The 16,935-nt window shown below is 37.5% G+C and overlaps 1 protein-coding gene across 1 annotated transcript in view; it reads left to right on the forward strand.

Moving 5' to 3' along the window:
• The window catches only part of LOC126746739 (uncharacterized), a 94,824-nt gene that overhangs the window by 59,605 nt on the left and 18,284 nt on the right, over positions 1 to 16,935 (forward strand). Inside the window, exons 2-4 of the mRNA XM_050455069.1 lie at positions 5,761 to 5,937; positions 6,000 to 6,170; positions 6,223 to 9,097. Coding sequence (XP_050311026.1) covers positions 5,761 to 5,937; positions 6,000 to 6,170; positions 6,223 to 9,097 — 3,223 coding nt within the window. The remainder of the gene's footprint in view (positions 1 to 5,760; positions 5,938 to 5,999; positions 6,171 to 6,222; positions 9,098 to 16,935) is intronic.

Consider the following 16,935-nt stretch of genomic DNA (forward strand, 5'->3'; position numbering starts at 1 on the left):
TTTAATAACATTGCCTTATAATCTAAAATGAACCGCAGTTTCAAATGTTGTCAGAAGAGGGATTTTCCAAATTATTGCTGCATCTCTTGTATTTCAATATTCCACCCAAGTTGTCTGGAAAGAAATTCTGATGCCATAAAACTGGGAGGCTATAGAATTTTATGCTCACAAAGATGTCAAGATGATTTTAATGAAAGAGATCAGGAAGGAAAAATTAATGAGCAAAAGATTTATGATTTGTTGACAGAATTGAAAGAGAAGGATAGACATATAGAGAGAATGAGAAGAAACAGCATGGTTTTTGAAGATGAAGTGTCGGAGGCCGAAAAGAAGTTTTCCTCATCCCTGGAAAATCTGCATAAACGGAATGAAGAGCTTAAAGTTGAATTGGAAAACTTAAAAATTAAAGAAGGTGAATTGTTGGCATTACTGGAAGTGAGCGAAAGGGCAAGTCTTAAGTTCAATTCACAAATAAGCGAGCTAAATATCCTAAATAAAAATTTAATAGTAATGATAAAAACATTAGAAAATGAGTCTTCAACCTATAAGACTGAAATAAGCTTGCTACAAAAAGACGTAAACGACTTAACTAATTTAAATAAGAAGATGTTAGACTCCGTAAAGGTGTTGGAGGTTGAAAAAGATACCTGTTATTCCGACATTTGTACATTGAAGGAACAGTTACAGATATCCAAATCTGTTGTTATTAACTAGGCCAAATACACCTGACGATTGTCGACCTCGGCTTCTCTTTGTTGGTGGAAATTGTAGCAGAGTGTTCCTAAAACATTTACGTTTAAATTTTGAAGCTTACTACAAGGTCCAGTGTTTCCTGAAGCCGGGCAGTTTAAGCAGTGAGGTGATTAGGACAGCATCAAATTTAGTTAAGGACTTTACGAAAGAAGATTTTTTAATAGTAATGTTAAATGGAATTTGTTCTTCATCTGATGTTTTAAAAAATTTAATTCAAAATCATGTTGATACAAACACTTTAGTGATGACAAGCCCTTATACTTATTTAAACCATAATGTTATCTATGATAGTAATAAGGCCCTTTATCGTACTTTTCATGAGAATAATATTAATCTGTGTGGGATTTTGGAGTCTAATCACGCCAGTAACTTTGGTTCAGACTTGGCATCATTATTACATGCACATATTTTAAAATTAATATTTCATCGAATAAATTGTCTTTGAATCATCAAATTAATGAGTCTGAACTAGTTACTGATCGTGAATTGGATTCTTCTTTTTTATAGACATGTTCACGAAGGTTGAATCTCATTTATGTTCATATTCTACTAGTAAGATTGAAATTAGCTCTTCGAAAAACTTAAGTATCTTTATTCTTAATATACAATCCCTAAGAAACAAGATGGATGAGCTTCATCTTTTGCTGGACACATGTAATTTTCCTGATATTGTACTTCTGACTGAGCACTGGTTGAGGCCTAGTGACGGTTTTTTAATATCTGATTATCTTCCTATATCAAATTTTTGTCGTCAACAATCTATACATGGAGGAACCATAATCTTGGCTAGGCAAACAATTGAAACGATTTTTTGTAATATTGATAAGTATGATAATCTTCTGTTAGAGAATGTTTTTAAATTCTCTCTTTCTTTTTGTAAGCGTTTTAATTTATATTTTCTTTGTGTTTATAGGCCACCTACAGGAGATATTGCTATGTTTCTGGACAAACTTGATTCTATTTTATCCCAGTTGTCCCTACACTCTAAGGTTATATTGGCTGGTGACTTTAATATCAACTACACTGATGAAACCTTGCCACGTACTTCTCTTTTAAGTATTTTAAATTCTTACGACTTGAAAATGCACGTTCTTTCTCCCACACGAATAACATCTTCATCTGCAACTACAATTGACTATTTCTGTACAAATTTTGATGACGTTTTATGCACAGTACTCCCATCTGGTATTTCCAACCATGAAGCTATTCTTGCTAAAATGCCATATAATACTGTATCATCTTCATCTCATTATATGGGAAGAATTTTCAGCAGGAGAAATTTCAATGCTTTTTCTGCTGCTACATACAGCTTCGGTAAATTGGAATGCACTTGAAACGGCTTCTGACCCACTTACTTTATTTTTTCAAGTTCTGTGTGATAAGATCAATCAGTGCTTTCCTAAAATGAGGCTTAAAACTAAGAAACGAAAACCATGGATCCTCTTGGCTCCAAGGCCTCTTGTAGCCTTAGAATTTCTGCTAAAAACCTCCGTTTTTTGACTAAATTGTGCAAATATACCACAAATGAAAATATCCTTGTATATCATCAGAAATACCGTAGTCTGTACAGAAAGACAATTAAAGCAGCAAAATCTAATTATTATAGGGATCGCTTATATCGCTATTATCGCTTATATATATAATATGTCATCAAATAGGCAAAGAGAGTGTTGGTCGATTATTAATGATTTTAGACATTGCCATAGAAAAGTATCGGAACCGGAGTTAAGACCTGACATTTTAAACGACTATTATTGTGATATACCTAATATCTTGCTCAAGGGCATTCGTAGTAACATTGATCCCTTACACTATCTTCAACAAGTGTCGGTTGAGCATTCATTTTTCTTTCATCCTGTCGAACTTACCGAAGTAAAAACTGAAATCAAACGCCTAAAAAACCATAAATCATCTGGAGCTGATGGGATATCTTCGAGGTTGTTACTCTTTTTGCCTGATTCAGCCTTAAATGCTTTAGTTTCTGCCATAAACAATTCTTTACATAATGGCATTTTTCCTTCATGTTTAAAAGAGGCAGTGGTTATCCCTCTTCATAAGGGTGGAGATTTGGATCAGCCTTGTAATTTCCGTCCCATTTCTATTTTGTCTACCCTCTCTAAGATTGTTGTTGAAAGTTGAAAAAGTTGAAAAACTTGCAAAAAGCAGAATTTTGTCCTTTTTACATCATAATGGCATTTTGTCTGCAAATCAGTTTGGATTTCAAGCCGGTAAAGGGACTCATGATGCTGTTTTTAGCTTTTTGGAGAGCGTCTATGTGTCCTTGAATTCTGGAGAGTCATCGGCGGCAGTGTTTTGTGATCTATCCAAAGCATTTGACTGTGTAGATCATGGAATACTGTTATCTAAGCTCGATAAATATGGTTTTAGAGGCGTAGCATTGCGATGGCTTGAGTCCTATCTATCAAATCGTACTCAGAAGGTTTCAGTGTCTGGGCGTTTGTCTGCTTCTAGATCCCTAAAATGTGGCGTTCCCCAGGGTTCAGTGTTGGGACCATTGTTATTTTTACTGTACGTGGATGACTTGAGTTCATTGAAACTGCAGGGCAAGGTGGTTCAGTTTGCTGATGATACCACCATACTATGGAGCCATAAAAATTCTGACTATATTAAGACTTGTATCCTTGAAGACCTTCAGATTTTATCAGGGTGGTGTGCTTCCAACAGGCTCGTGTTTAATGTAAGAAAGACGTCTATTATGGGGTTTAAGTGCGATGTTCAGGGTCTGATGTTTGACGAAAATTCCCTCTTGCAGAATAAAGAGTGCTGCAAGTTCCTAGGAATTACCATTGATGGTCGCCTTCGGTTTGAAGATCATATTTTACATTTAGCTGGGAAATTATCTTCTGGATGTTTCGCAGTAAGAATGGCAAAACAAGAGCTGGGAGGGGTGGTTGCACGTTCAGTGTACTTTTCACTTATTGAATCTCATATTCGGTATGGCTTGCCTTTTTGGGGTTTAACCAATAAGGGGCTACTTAACATTATCTTTGTTATTCAAAAAAAAGCAGTTAGATACCTGTGTTCTGCTAAGTTAAGAGATTCTTGCAAACCCCTCTTCATTTCTGAAAAAATCCTAACTCTTTTTTCACTCTTTATCTTAGAAACAGCTGCTCTTATTCACAAAATTCCCAAACTACCCTCTGACACTGGCCATTTGACTCGTCGTGTAAATGATGTTCCCCTTCCTATTCCTACGTCTTCCCTTACCAAAAACTCATTAATTTACATAAGTAAAAAAATTTACAATCATGTTCCTCTGTGTGTTAGACATATATCGGATGTTAAGAAATTTAAAAGAGAATTAAAGTCGCTTTTATTGGCTAAGGTATATTATAACCTGGATGACTTTTTTAATGATAGGTTTTAACCTTGGACATGTTGGAAAGTTTTCTTTTTTTCCTTTTTTCTTCTCTAGTTTTGTCAACAAGTTTACCTTTATTTAGTAATTGATTATTTTATTTAGTTATCTTTAATTTAAGTATGTTCAAAAAGTTTTGTCTTCTTGTGTTTAATTTTGTTCATTGTTTTGTCAATTTTTGAAATTGTATTTTTTTTTTGTTTTTTTAGCTTGTACGATGCTTGTACACAAGATTATTCTGCACATTTTCTTTCTTTCTTTCTTTTCCAATTCTTCCTTGTTTTTTCCCACGCCCAATTATTAAGTGCCTGGGAGATTTGTTTTTTGCTAAGACCGAGACAACCGGGTTCGGGGCCTACAAAGGGGTTAACGGAACCTTGTCTTGCCAGTTCGTCTGCCCGCTCTTTGCCTCAACACCTTGGTGTCCTAGGACCCACCTCAGTCTCACTTCCTTATGTGCTGCAAGCCTTTCCAATGCGTCTCTGCATTCCTGCGCTAGCGCTGAGCTGGCCCTGGGTTTCTGAATCGACTTGAGGGCGGCTTAACTATCGGCGTAGATGCAAATCCCCCCTGTTACCTTCCAATGCCTCTCGTTTGTTCGCTACTTCAAGAATAGCAAATACCTCCGCTTGGAAAACTGTGGTGTGTTTCCATAGCGGGAAGGATTCCCCTGTGTTCGTTTCAATCCTGTACACTCCAGCTCCGGCTGAATTGGTGCTTTTCATCCATGATCCTAGAAACCACTTGGCTCTTTAATTTGGTTCGCCGACCATTCTTCCCTTGTCGGGATTTCGACTTGAAACCCCTTCTTTAACCTTAGTTTGCCACTTTCTGTAGTGCATCTGGATATCAAAATTGGTATGTTCTTACACATCCTGAGAGCAATCGTCATATGGCCTTGTCCTAAGTGAACATTGCGCCACCCTCATATCAATTTTATTGTAAATTTATGTGCTCATAAAATAATACAGGTTACAATACAAATAATAAGAATAAAAAACTAGAATAGTAAAAATTAAATAAAACTTACCTTCAGTTTGCCCCATCTGTAATGCTAATTGTAATATCCTTTTACTACGATTCGAATGCTCGTAGCAAACTAATATCTCTCTCTTCACTATATATGTCAACCTATATTATTTGTCGCGGTTCGCTGGAGATCTGATAACGTGTCAGAACAAGTCGGTAAACGATTTTCGTGCGATTAGGCGGGAATACACTGGTATCTGCTTTACTTTCCTGTGAGGCCAAGGCAGACACCGGTGTCTGCTTAGTTTTTCAGAAAACTTCCAAATAAAAACAAACTTATATTGGTCAGGATAGGTCTAAAATGCATGTAAAAAATAACAAAAAAACATATTGACCCGATGGTATTTTTCAGCGGCTGTACCTGTTAAGCTACTTAAGTCAAGTAAATAAGTCACGTTGACTGCATGAAATAGTCATATTCTAAATAGGTAATCCTGATTCTCATCTAGGCAGCTAAGCCAGTAGAAGTTTTAAGTAGATTCACTTCATAAATTTAAGTTACTTTAACGGCCTGGAATGCTCTTTTAAGTGACCTTGGACCTCTTTCAGGCAGCTACAGATGCAGAAATGTGTATACCTAAAAACTGTTCTTTTTTCAGGCCCAAGCCCGGTCCATTCCAGAATGCTTCGAGCCAGCCAAAATGACCGATTTCCAGTTATTAATGAGAACAGTAAACGAAAACTTTCCCCACCTAAAAAAGGAAATTATTGAAGCCTTAAATAAGAAACCACGAGGTGACGACACTCATCACGAAGACATTGACGAGGAAACCTATGTAAGTCCGTTGTTGGGTGCACTGGTGCATAGATCCCGATAGTAATTATTCAATATTTTAAGGATAAAATGATAGGGGAAAACTTTACCCCAGAATGCCAAGCGACCAAAAGATTAATGAGCATAATCTACAACCACTATCCGCATATTGCCCTGACAGTTGTCCAGTCTTTAAAGAATAAAGCGAGAGATCAGCTTCACCTCGAATGCGCTCCTACTGCCGTCGATTTGTCGGTAAGTGAGCCCTTAAGGGTTCAAATTTTCCGCTAACATACCCTTTTTCCAGATTCCCGAAACGAAATCACAGGACAACCAAGTATCCACAAACTATCAGAGGTCAAGTGTGAGCCAGGCAGGTGTAGTTTCTGAGAGGAACTCAAAAGAAGTTCACCTTAAAAGTGAAAAAGTTGACTGTACAGTTGAAGAGAACAAACTTGATGAAAATGCACCAAGCTCAAGTGAATCAGATTCACCAAACGTCCCCACCAATTGGGACGACAAAGAACCTGCAAAAAAATCAACATTTGATGACAATAATACTAAAACCCCAACAGGTTTCAAGAAAAATCTCAAAAAAGATACTACATCAGCCCCCCAACAGGCACCAACCGACTCAACCCAACTGGAAATGTTCAAAGAAACCAGACGCACTGTTGAACCAGACCTGAAAAAAGTTAAAACTGAACCTATCGAGAACGACCCTACAACCCAATCAAAACAGGGCCAACAAAGGGTCATTCACTGTGAAAATTACAATAAAATCCACATAAGCGAGTCCAATGGAAGCACCTTTGTCAATGGGTACAACCCGGGAGGAGAAGCAAACGTACTCAAGAACCGAATCGAGATTTCTAAGAAAGATTATTCGGACTCGGCGAGCGATCGTAGTTTGCAGGCGAGAAATAACATGCCCCAGGTGCCAGTGGAGAATGTACTAAAAACGCGTAAAAGAAAGAGCAGAAACCAACCAAGTTCCACTGTAGAGCAGCCGAACGACTTCGAAAGACTTTTGAAGTATTTCAAATACTTCATGGATCAACAGTTACCGAGCGGTGGCGACAGCAACGATGATAGTAGCAGAGGGTCTACAACTGATGACAAAACCGAGCACGATAGAGCAACAAATTCTTCTTCTGATGAAGAGTCACATAGTAAAGAAGAGGCTTTAGAAGAAGAGGGACTAGAAACAAAACTTAACTCCTCACTGAAAAGAAAAAACACGACGCGGGAGAAACAGATGGTAAGTTCAGAAGCTGACTCCACATCTTCTTCTTCAAATGACCAAGATAGTGGCCAAGCAGAAGAAGAATGTTCCTTACAGGAAAACGATTTCAGTACCTTATCTGAACCGAAACCAATAAATCACAATAAGGAAGAGGCTTGTTTCAACAGAGATTCAAATAATGACTTACAAGTGCAACAGCCTTTAAATCAATTACACCAAGGCACACAATCACTAGAAACTAGCATTAGCATCAACAGGCTCAAAGAAATTCAACAGGAGCTTCAGAGTTATCTTCGAATACAGCAGCCAGTTATGAGAGAAAATCAGCAAACTTCTGGGATATCTGAAAATAACCAACCTACAGTACTACAGTCTACTCAGCAGCAAAACCACGACCCACCACAAGTAACTCACAAAGCACATCAAGTGGCAATTATTCAGCAAATACCCACATCACAGAGCAATCAATCTGTTGGCACTCATGATGGCCCAATGAGTATGCAGTTTTCCTTTCCAACAGAGCAGCAACAACAAGACTTCATCAGAAAATGCATGGAAATAACGCAACAACTGAATGAAGGAATGGTACCAAATGCTACCAATTCAGAAGGAAATAACGCACTATCACATGGACTAGTTTCAAGACAACCTGCAGAAACAATACATCATCGTCAAGACATACAGAATCATCAAAGTCTGACAAGATCATCGGCCTCTTCTGTGGCTCCTACTGAGCACTACCAACATATGGAGCTTATAAGATGTATTGATCAAAAGAAATTACAACCGCTCCCCTCTAAACCAACTGGTTCTACCAATCAAGTGGAAGTTCCAAGAATAATGCAGCATCAGAACAGACCAGAACCAGCTGGATTTCCACAACAATATATGAACAATGAAAATTCTGTTTCCCATCAATCATATCTTCCACCTTCAGGAGGTAATTGTGGCTCTTGTTCTGTGTGCTGTCAGCAACCAAATATAACTGGGCGTCAAACAGTGATTCATTTCAATAAGAATCAACCTGCGATGAATAAAAGCAATCAAAATATGTTTTTATCTAGACCACCAACGAGCTCCACGTTATTTCCAACGTTCGCTCCCGCTGGACAACAGCAGATGGAAATCCCTAGAAAACCTAGCAGGGAAATTGGAAATCCTTCCTCTCATCTACCACCATGTGTTATATGCAACAGTTCATCATTAGGTCGACAGCAGTATCCAGAGATTCATCTAAACACACCAGCGTATCCATCTTTTCCGCCAGATCACAGATTTATGCAAAACCCGGATTTATTCAGGAATCACATGAATACTGCACAATTCAATCACCATCAGAACATTCCCAATACGTTCATACAAGATTCTTATCAAATGTCCGCACCAATGCAGCATCTTGCCAGGCAACCTCAAGTAAATTGCGGCCCTATTAGGCCACGTGGACCAGTCCACAGGAAGCCACCACCATCCTATCCAAATATCTTCATAAATCAAATGAGAGCACCATATGGAGGCCATCAAGCAATGAACAGCCAAAGAAATGCACAAAGTATCGGGATGCCACTAAATGGGTTTTCCGAAGACAGAAATGTGACAGCAAGGAGGCAAACTTATTCAGGCATTATCCCTAGGAATCTTGAAGGACAATCGTTCAACTGTTACATGGGAAATATGGGGTTTCCAGGTCAAATTCAATCTGGAAACGTTGGCAATCAGAGGTCCAAAGCCCCTAAAAGAATCAGAGGTGACAGGGGAAATTCATTGAATGTACCACCCAAAGGGATCGAAACTGGGGTAAGAGGATTAGAAGAAGTTGTACAGCCACCAGTTAATATGGAGAATATCCAAGTTGCCCAAGCTGCAGGAAATTTAATGGTAAAAAATTTTCAGACCAACGGAGAGATGGAAAACCAAAGAGGAGAAACTTCAGTGTCAGGTATGTAACGATTTTCATACGAAAGATGCATGTGAAAGGTTGCATATAAAAGGTGATGGGTTTCTTAAAGTTATTTATTTAAATAAAACTCGGAAGGGTACATTGCAAAAGGATTTAATGGTCAAACTTTTACTAAACGCGAGAAAACTTACTAAACGTTTGCAAAAATAAATGATTACACGTCGGCGTCGTCGGCCATTACTTGAAAGAGAAAAAAAACTTAAAACACTGTGTTGCCAACTCGTTAATACAGAAAATAGTTTATTTTAGTATACTGCCCGCCATCTATAATTTAACCTAATTATCATTACAGAACTAACGGAACAAACTGTAAAGAGTTCTACATTTTTATAAAATCAATATCAAACACGCCCCCTCAATTTAAATGTAATAACAAATCAGTCACCTAATACTAAAACTACATTTAAATTGCCCTGCTTAAGAATACAAAACATATAGTTAATAACATTTGTTTAACACACAAGACCTAAACTTTACAAATTTTTCTTTTCCTAATGATTTCGTAAACATATCAGCACAATTATCATTAGAGCTTACATATTTTATTAATAAAACACCTTTTACATAAAGATCCTTAATATAGTGATACTTTATATCTATATGCTTACTATGCTTTGAATTCTCACAATTCTTAATCATAAATATGGCACTAAGATTATCTAAATTTAATAGCACTGGTTTATTTACATGTGTTAAATCACTGAGCACACCTTTGAGATTTACAAGTTACAAGTCCTGCAGAAATATACTCTGCTTCCATCGAGGATAATGCAACGCAATTTTGTTTTCGTGCATGCCATGCTATCAGATTTTTTCCATGAAAGCACACAAATCCACTAACACTCTTTCGAGTCAGATGGTCACCTCCCCAATCGGCATCACAAACACCTATCAGTTCATTGTCCGATTTGGCAAACACAAGTCCATAGTCAATAGTGGAGCTTAAATATCTGATAATCCGCTTAGCTGCGCTCCATGCACTCACAGTTGGCTTGTCCAAATATCTTGATAAATAGGATACGCTGTAGGATATGTCTGGTCTGGTTACTAAGGACAAATACATTAGACTGCACAACAAACGCCTGTATGGAACATTCTCCAACACTGCCTCTCCACTACAGTCTATTTGAAAATTTACTTCTATTGGAGTTGCTATGGCTCGTGTCTCTTCCATTCTAAACTCTTCTAGCAACCTTTTAATCATTCTTCTTTGGGTTATTTGAACACTGCTTGACTCCCTTTTTAGATCCATTCCAAGAAAACTCTTAACTTCTGTCATAAGTTTAACCTTAAATTCCTGGAACAAGTGATCAATAAGTTGTTTAACTTCTTTATCTGGTCCAATAATTAATGCATCATCAACAAATAATGCTAAAGATATTGATCCATTCACATAGAGACAATAATCGTGTTGTGACCTTGTAAAATTTAAATCTGTCATGACCTGGTTGAACTTCATGTTCCAGCACTTGGGAGCATTCCTTAATCCATACAAAGCTCTCCTTAGCTTTAGGCACTTTGACTCTGTTAAGAATCCTTCGGGTGGTTTGATGTATATGTCATTTTCTAAAAATCCATTTAGAAAAGCTGTGGGCACATCAATCTGGTATAACTTCCAGTTATACTGCAATGACACTGAAATTAGTAATCTTATCGTAGCTAGTCTACACACTGGTGCGTAACTAAAATCATCGCTCTCATTATAAGGTACCTGGAAACCTCTCGCTACTAACCTCGCTTTCTTCACACCATTTTCCTTAATTTTAAAAATCCACTTTGTATCGATGACTTTTTGCCCTTCAGGAAGTTCTTCGACTGGGATCCATGTCTCAGAATTTAAATGAGATTGGATTTCCTTTTGAATAGCTTCTTTCCAGTCTGCTGTTTTACAGGCCTCTTCAAAACTTTTTGGTTCCTCTGGAAGTGCTGTTAGCAGACAATAAGCACTGTATAGCTCATAATCGGCTAAAGTCTTGGGTCTATTAACAGTCCTACCTCTCCTTGTTGTAGTCTCTTCACTCCAGGATAAACGCTCTTCATATTCATCATTACTACCAGCGGCATTCTCATCAGCTGCTGCTTCATCAGGATCAGGAGGTTCTGTCTCTTGAATTTGTTCTGGCACTTCAACTTGTCCTCTCATCTTCCTCTTCTTCCTCAGGTAAGTATACTTGTTTCTTTGAATTCCTTTCAGGTCCTTCTTTTCCATGGTCTTTGTCTCGGTCTTTGTACTCCATTATGCTCTCGTCAAACCTTACATCCCTGGACTTCACAATCTTCTGCTCTTCTGGCAACCAAAGTCTGTAATCTCCAACCATGATGGCCTTTCTGGCTTTTGCATCCAGTTTATTACCTTTAGGTAGTATGGTATACCAAGCTCGACAACCAAAAATTCGAAGTTTGCTTAGGTCATTCCTACCATGCCAAATTGTTGAGGGTGTAACTACTTTGGGTAGAGCTCTGGTTGGGGTACGGTTTAATTCGTACACTGAACATCTGAGAGCCTCATCCCACAGGGTTTTTGAAATACCTGCACCAATGATTTTAGTCCTAATCTTGTCCAGTAATGTTCTATTCATCCTCTCGGCTTTCCCATTTTCTTGAGGTGTGTAAGGCATTGTGTACTCTAAAGACATACCATTTTTCTTACAAAAATTCTGGAAATCTCTTGATATAAATTCACCTCCATTATCTAATCTAAAGGCTTTGACCTTGACTTTATATTGCCTCTCAAGATCTTTAACATACTGTATAAGATTTGAGCTAGCCTCATCTTTGGTTTTTAATACTTTGATAATCAAAAAATGTGAGTAATCATCCAATATAGTTTGGAAGTACTTACCACCATGTACAGTGGCTGGTGTGATTGGTCCGCATACATCACTATGCACTAAATCTCCAATCGCTTTGGTGACCCTTTTATTCTCCCCAAATGGGCACCTTGTCGCCTTCCCTTCCATACAACTGCTGCATATTTTGTCACATTTTGACAATCCAAGCTGCATAAGCGAGTCACCACCTGCATGGCCCAATCTTCTATGCCATAAGTCCTCCACTGATATATGGCTCTGGTACATATGTCGCTCAACTATTTTATCTATAGATAAAACATACAACCCATTCTGGGTCTCACATTGCAATGTGAAGTCTTTACCGCTTATGGTAGTTCCATTCTTCTCCACAATTATCCGATGTCCTCTTGAGGTTAGTTTTGATGCAGACAATAAGTTGTGCTTCATTTTTGGCACAATCAGGACTTCAATAGATAGTGTGATACCTTGACATTCTGTTTTTAAAGTACCAATCTTATTTTGACTTCAAAATTTCACCATTGGCTATATGTATGCATACATCCTGTGGTAGCACCTGCACATTATGCATTTTATTTTCCAACCCTGCCTGCACAAAATGATTACTTGCCCCTGAATCAAGAACAAAACTGACTCTACCCTCTAATTGACTGCAATAGTTAGCTGCATATAGTACTACTTCAGTAGCTGCGTTTACTTGATGCCTCCTAGTGTCATTAGCCCCTTTTGTTTTCTCTTGAGTATGAGCTTGACCTCCACTCCTAAAACCTCTATGGTTACCTCTAAAACCTCTGTAGCTTCTTCCCCTAAAGTTATGCTACTTATTCTTTGGACACTGGGCTTGAAAATGTTGTGGACTGCCACATACGAAACAAGATTTACCAGCTACATGCAAACCAATTTCACTCTCTTTGACACTCTTGGATTTTAACTTCATTTCTTCGTCGAGTAGCCTCGCCTTCACAAAATCAAAAGTAACATCTGACACAGTCTCCAAAGCTGTGATTACAGTGTCATACTGCTGTGGCAAAGATAATAAAAGATGACATACCTTGTCACTATCACTCAAGTCAGATCCATGTTCTCTCAACTCTGGAATAATGGTGTCAAATTTCAAAAAATGATCTTCCAGCCTCTCACCTGTATGAGTCTTTAAATTGAGAAGTTTTCTGTAACATGACAGCTTTGTAAAGGAACTAGACCTAACAAAAACATTCTTCAGGGCCTCTAATTGGTCTTTTGCATTTGTGCAGTCCTTTATTATGTCCAGATGCTTATCTGATACTCCTTGGACAATATTCGACTGAGCCTTATAGTCTTTCTTTTGCCACTCATTTCTTTCTGTTGTAGGAGCCTCCTCACCAGGCTGACTTACTTGTATGGCCTCTAAACAGTTTTCCCTTCTCAACAAAGTATCGATTCTAAAATGCCAATTATTGAAATTGTTCGCCTCCAGGATTGGCACTGTATTATGGTTTTGTCCAGCCATAGTCTGCTATTTCTCCAGACAAACACAAAATAACGACTCAGAATACTTTGCACCCAAACAGAAATGCACTATTAAACTGTCGACAGCTTACTTTTTACCATAATCCTTTTGCCGCGATAAACCGACTCTTGGCCACTGGGCCCATAACCTCTTAAAGTTATTTATTGAAATAAAACTCGGAAGCGTACAATGGTCAAACTTTTACTAAACGCGAGAAAACTTACTAAACGTTTACAAAAATAAATGATTACACGTCGGCGTCGTCGGCCATTACTTGAGAGAGAAAAAAAAAACTTAAAACACTGTGTTGCCAACTCGTTAATACAGAAAATAGTTCATTTTAGTACACTGCCCGCGATCTATGATTTAACCTAATTATCACGCTGCTTACATTACAGAACTAACGGAACAAACTGTAAAGATTCCTACATTTTTATAAAATCAATATCCAACAGGGTTTCTTTAGTAAACAGGTCCCAACAAGTTTTCTGATAAATACAACCGTTTTAGAGTGATTAAGTAGTTTATAATAGATTGATAACAAATTGTGTTCCTATCAAAGGCTTTACAAAAATCTTACTATATTGAAAACTCACATAACGATTTTATTGATGTTAGTTTCATATGAAAGCTGATAAGCTTCCGTACTAAATAACTGTTTTAGACTGACTGAGTAGTATATCAATGAATTGAAAAAATTATGATACCGTCAAACGCTTTACAAACATCAAAATATTTTGAAACCTCCTGTAATGATTTTATTGATTTTGATTTCATATGAAAGCTGTAGAGTTTCCTTACCAAAAACCTTGCTAGAGGTTTCTTGGTAAATACAATCTTTCTAGAGTTATTAAGTAGCTTTTTTATGAATTGACAAAATCTGCATGTATACCGTCAAAAGCTGTAAAAAAATCTCAATATATGAAAATAAAAAATAAATAAAATATCTTTTATTAACAAAAATGTCAATAGATTTCATATTACATAATTCAGGTAAGCTAATTGTAGGCATTTTTCCTTTCATTGCAATTTTTTTTGCATCTGTAGTAAGTTTTAATCATAAAATTCCAAATAATAAAATTTCAAGCAAAAAGTGAATTATAAAAATAAAAATATAGATTAAGTAGGTTATGTTGAAATCAATATTTTTTTCCCTCTTATTCTCTCTACCTTTGTTTTTCATCATCTTCCTAAAACTCTTAACATATCAAAAAGCTCCTTCTACAGCGAAAAATGCTCAATACAGACGATTAGGCCACAGCATAAAGAAACAAAAAGTTTCTTTATGCTGTGATTAGGCAATGTAATACCCATTCGCTAACGATGAGGTAATGTTGTTCCTACTGGGTTTTTGATTCGAAAAATTGTACACGTCTGCACGTTGTTGTTTTAAGGGTAAATTACTACTGCTACCATCTATAGTAAAAAAATACGTTGTAAAAACAGCAGAGTTTTACACTAGTTGCAATACAGGTGCAGTACGTCGAAGTTTGGTCGAAATTAAACGTCGTTGCAAAACCAACAAAATTTTACACTGAAAACAATGTTGCAACTAGTGAAAATAAGAGTAATCTCAACTTGGTGACTGCAAATTGTTACTTGAGTTGACTTTAAGAATAAATAAATTTCTTCACTCAAAGCAACTGCATCCTGATAATTTTTCGCCCCAGTAAGCAGATGATCAACATAAAAATCATGAAGAATTACTTTTGATGCCAACGGAAATTGATTAGAATATTGCAACCCAAGTTCTTTTAAGCACCTTATAGCTAAGTAAGGTGCTGATTTTGTTCCGTATGTTACTGTATTCAAAGTGTATTCATTAATATCCTGCCTGGGTTCCGATCTTCATAGAATTTTTTGAAGTGACTATCTGATGAATCTACTAGAACCAGCCTGTACATTTTTGTGATGCCAGCACAAACTACAACATTATGTTTTCGAAATCATAGAAAATTCCCAAAAGATCATCCTGTAAATTAGGTCCCTTATATTGAATGTCATTGAGTGACATCCCTGAAGTTGTTGTAGCAGACCCATTAAACCCTTAAATTCGTTGTTACACTATAATCACTCAATACACCATGATGTGGTAAGTAATAAGATATCTCATCACCAGAATCCCCAGCCAATGACATATGGCCCATTTTTTTATACTCATCCAGAAATAAAACATAAAAACTTTTTAGCTCTGCATCTTTACATAAACGTCTCTCCAATGCCAAAAATCTATTTAAAGCATAATGCTTTGTAGCATCAAGTCTCGAAACGTTATCACATAGAGGAATTTTTACAACAAACCTCCCTTTACCATCTTGAAAAGTTGACTTAATAAATAACCTTTCATATTTACTATCTTCTTTTGATAATACTTTATTTTCAATAGTTAATTCCTCTATTCCCTAAAACTTTATCTTTTTTGAAAGATACCCTTTTAATCCACTTTTACCCATCACCTGTGTACTGTAGGTGATGTCTTTTGTTTATTACCCTGATTACCCACATATTCTGTAGTTGAAGCTATCGTTGGTTTACAGGCATTTGACGCTTTATCTCCTGTGACCATGCATTTTGCTTTATTACAGCGTGAGTTTGGGAGCCAGCTCCATCTAAACTCACTTTAAAGACATTGTTTACAAATGTGTATATACCAAAGGTGTTGTATGACCTTTGGTTTTTTTTTATGGTAAACACAAGCACAAGAGGAAAGTCCTATGTCACTCTTGGAGTGGTGCTTGCGCGACGATATTTGTGGGCATTTATCTTGAATCGCTGCAGGTTGTATGCCTCGGGAAATATGTGAGGTGGAAGCCCGTTCCACAAAGAAGATGTTCTCCAGATGAATGAGTCTCGATACAGCGATGTCCTTGGGGTAGGCAGGTCGACTCGATGTTGATGAGTCGCAACTGCTAGACGCGTCCTTCTTGCCGGAACAGCCCTGGGTGGAATCAGGCCTGCCAGCTCAGAGGAGCACTTACCGTGATAATAACGGTAGAATAAACAGAGATCAGCCACCTTTCTCCTGTGCTCCAGGCTATCCAGACTCTTTGTCAGTTCTGGTTTGTCGATAAGACGAATAGCTCTCTTCTGTATAGAATCTAGGAGCTTTAAACTATGCTTGGGTGCAGAGCTCCAGACATGCGAGCAATATTCGAGGGAAGGGCGTATTTGAGCCTTATAAAGAGTCAGTAGCTGTTCTGTTGTATACAGTTTTTTCGTTTTGAAAAGCACTCCGAGTTTTTTGGCAGCTGCCCTGGCGATTTCGGCAACGTGATCATGCTAGGACATACTGTTGGTGACTTCGACTCCTAGAAGATGTAAAGATGATTTCATTGGCAATGTTTTCCCTGCCATAACCAGCTCCGGGCCACCAAGGTTAGTCTTCATCGTAAATACTGCAGCCTCCGTTTTTTTAGCCTTAAAATTTACCAGATTGTTACCGCCCCACTCCAAGATTGCTCTAATATCGTTGTTGGTTGAAGCTACTTGTTGCTGCCTAAGATTCTGAGAAGTTGCGG

This window comes from Anthonomus grandis, chromosome 18, assembly GCF_022605725.1.
Source record: "Anthonomus grandis grandis chromosome 18, icAntGran1.3, whole genome shotgun sequence".
Classification (NCBI taxonomy): domain Eukaryota; kingdom Metazoa; phylum Arthropoda; class Insecta; order Coleoptera; family Curculionidae; genus Anthonomus; species Anthonomus grandis.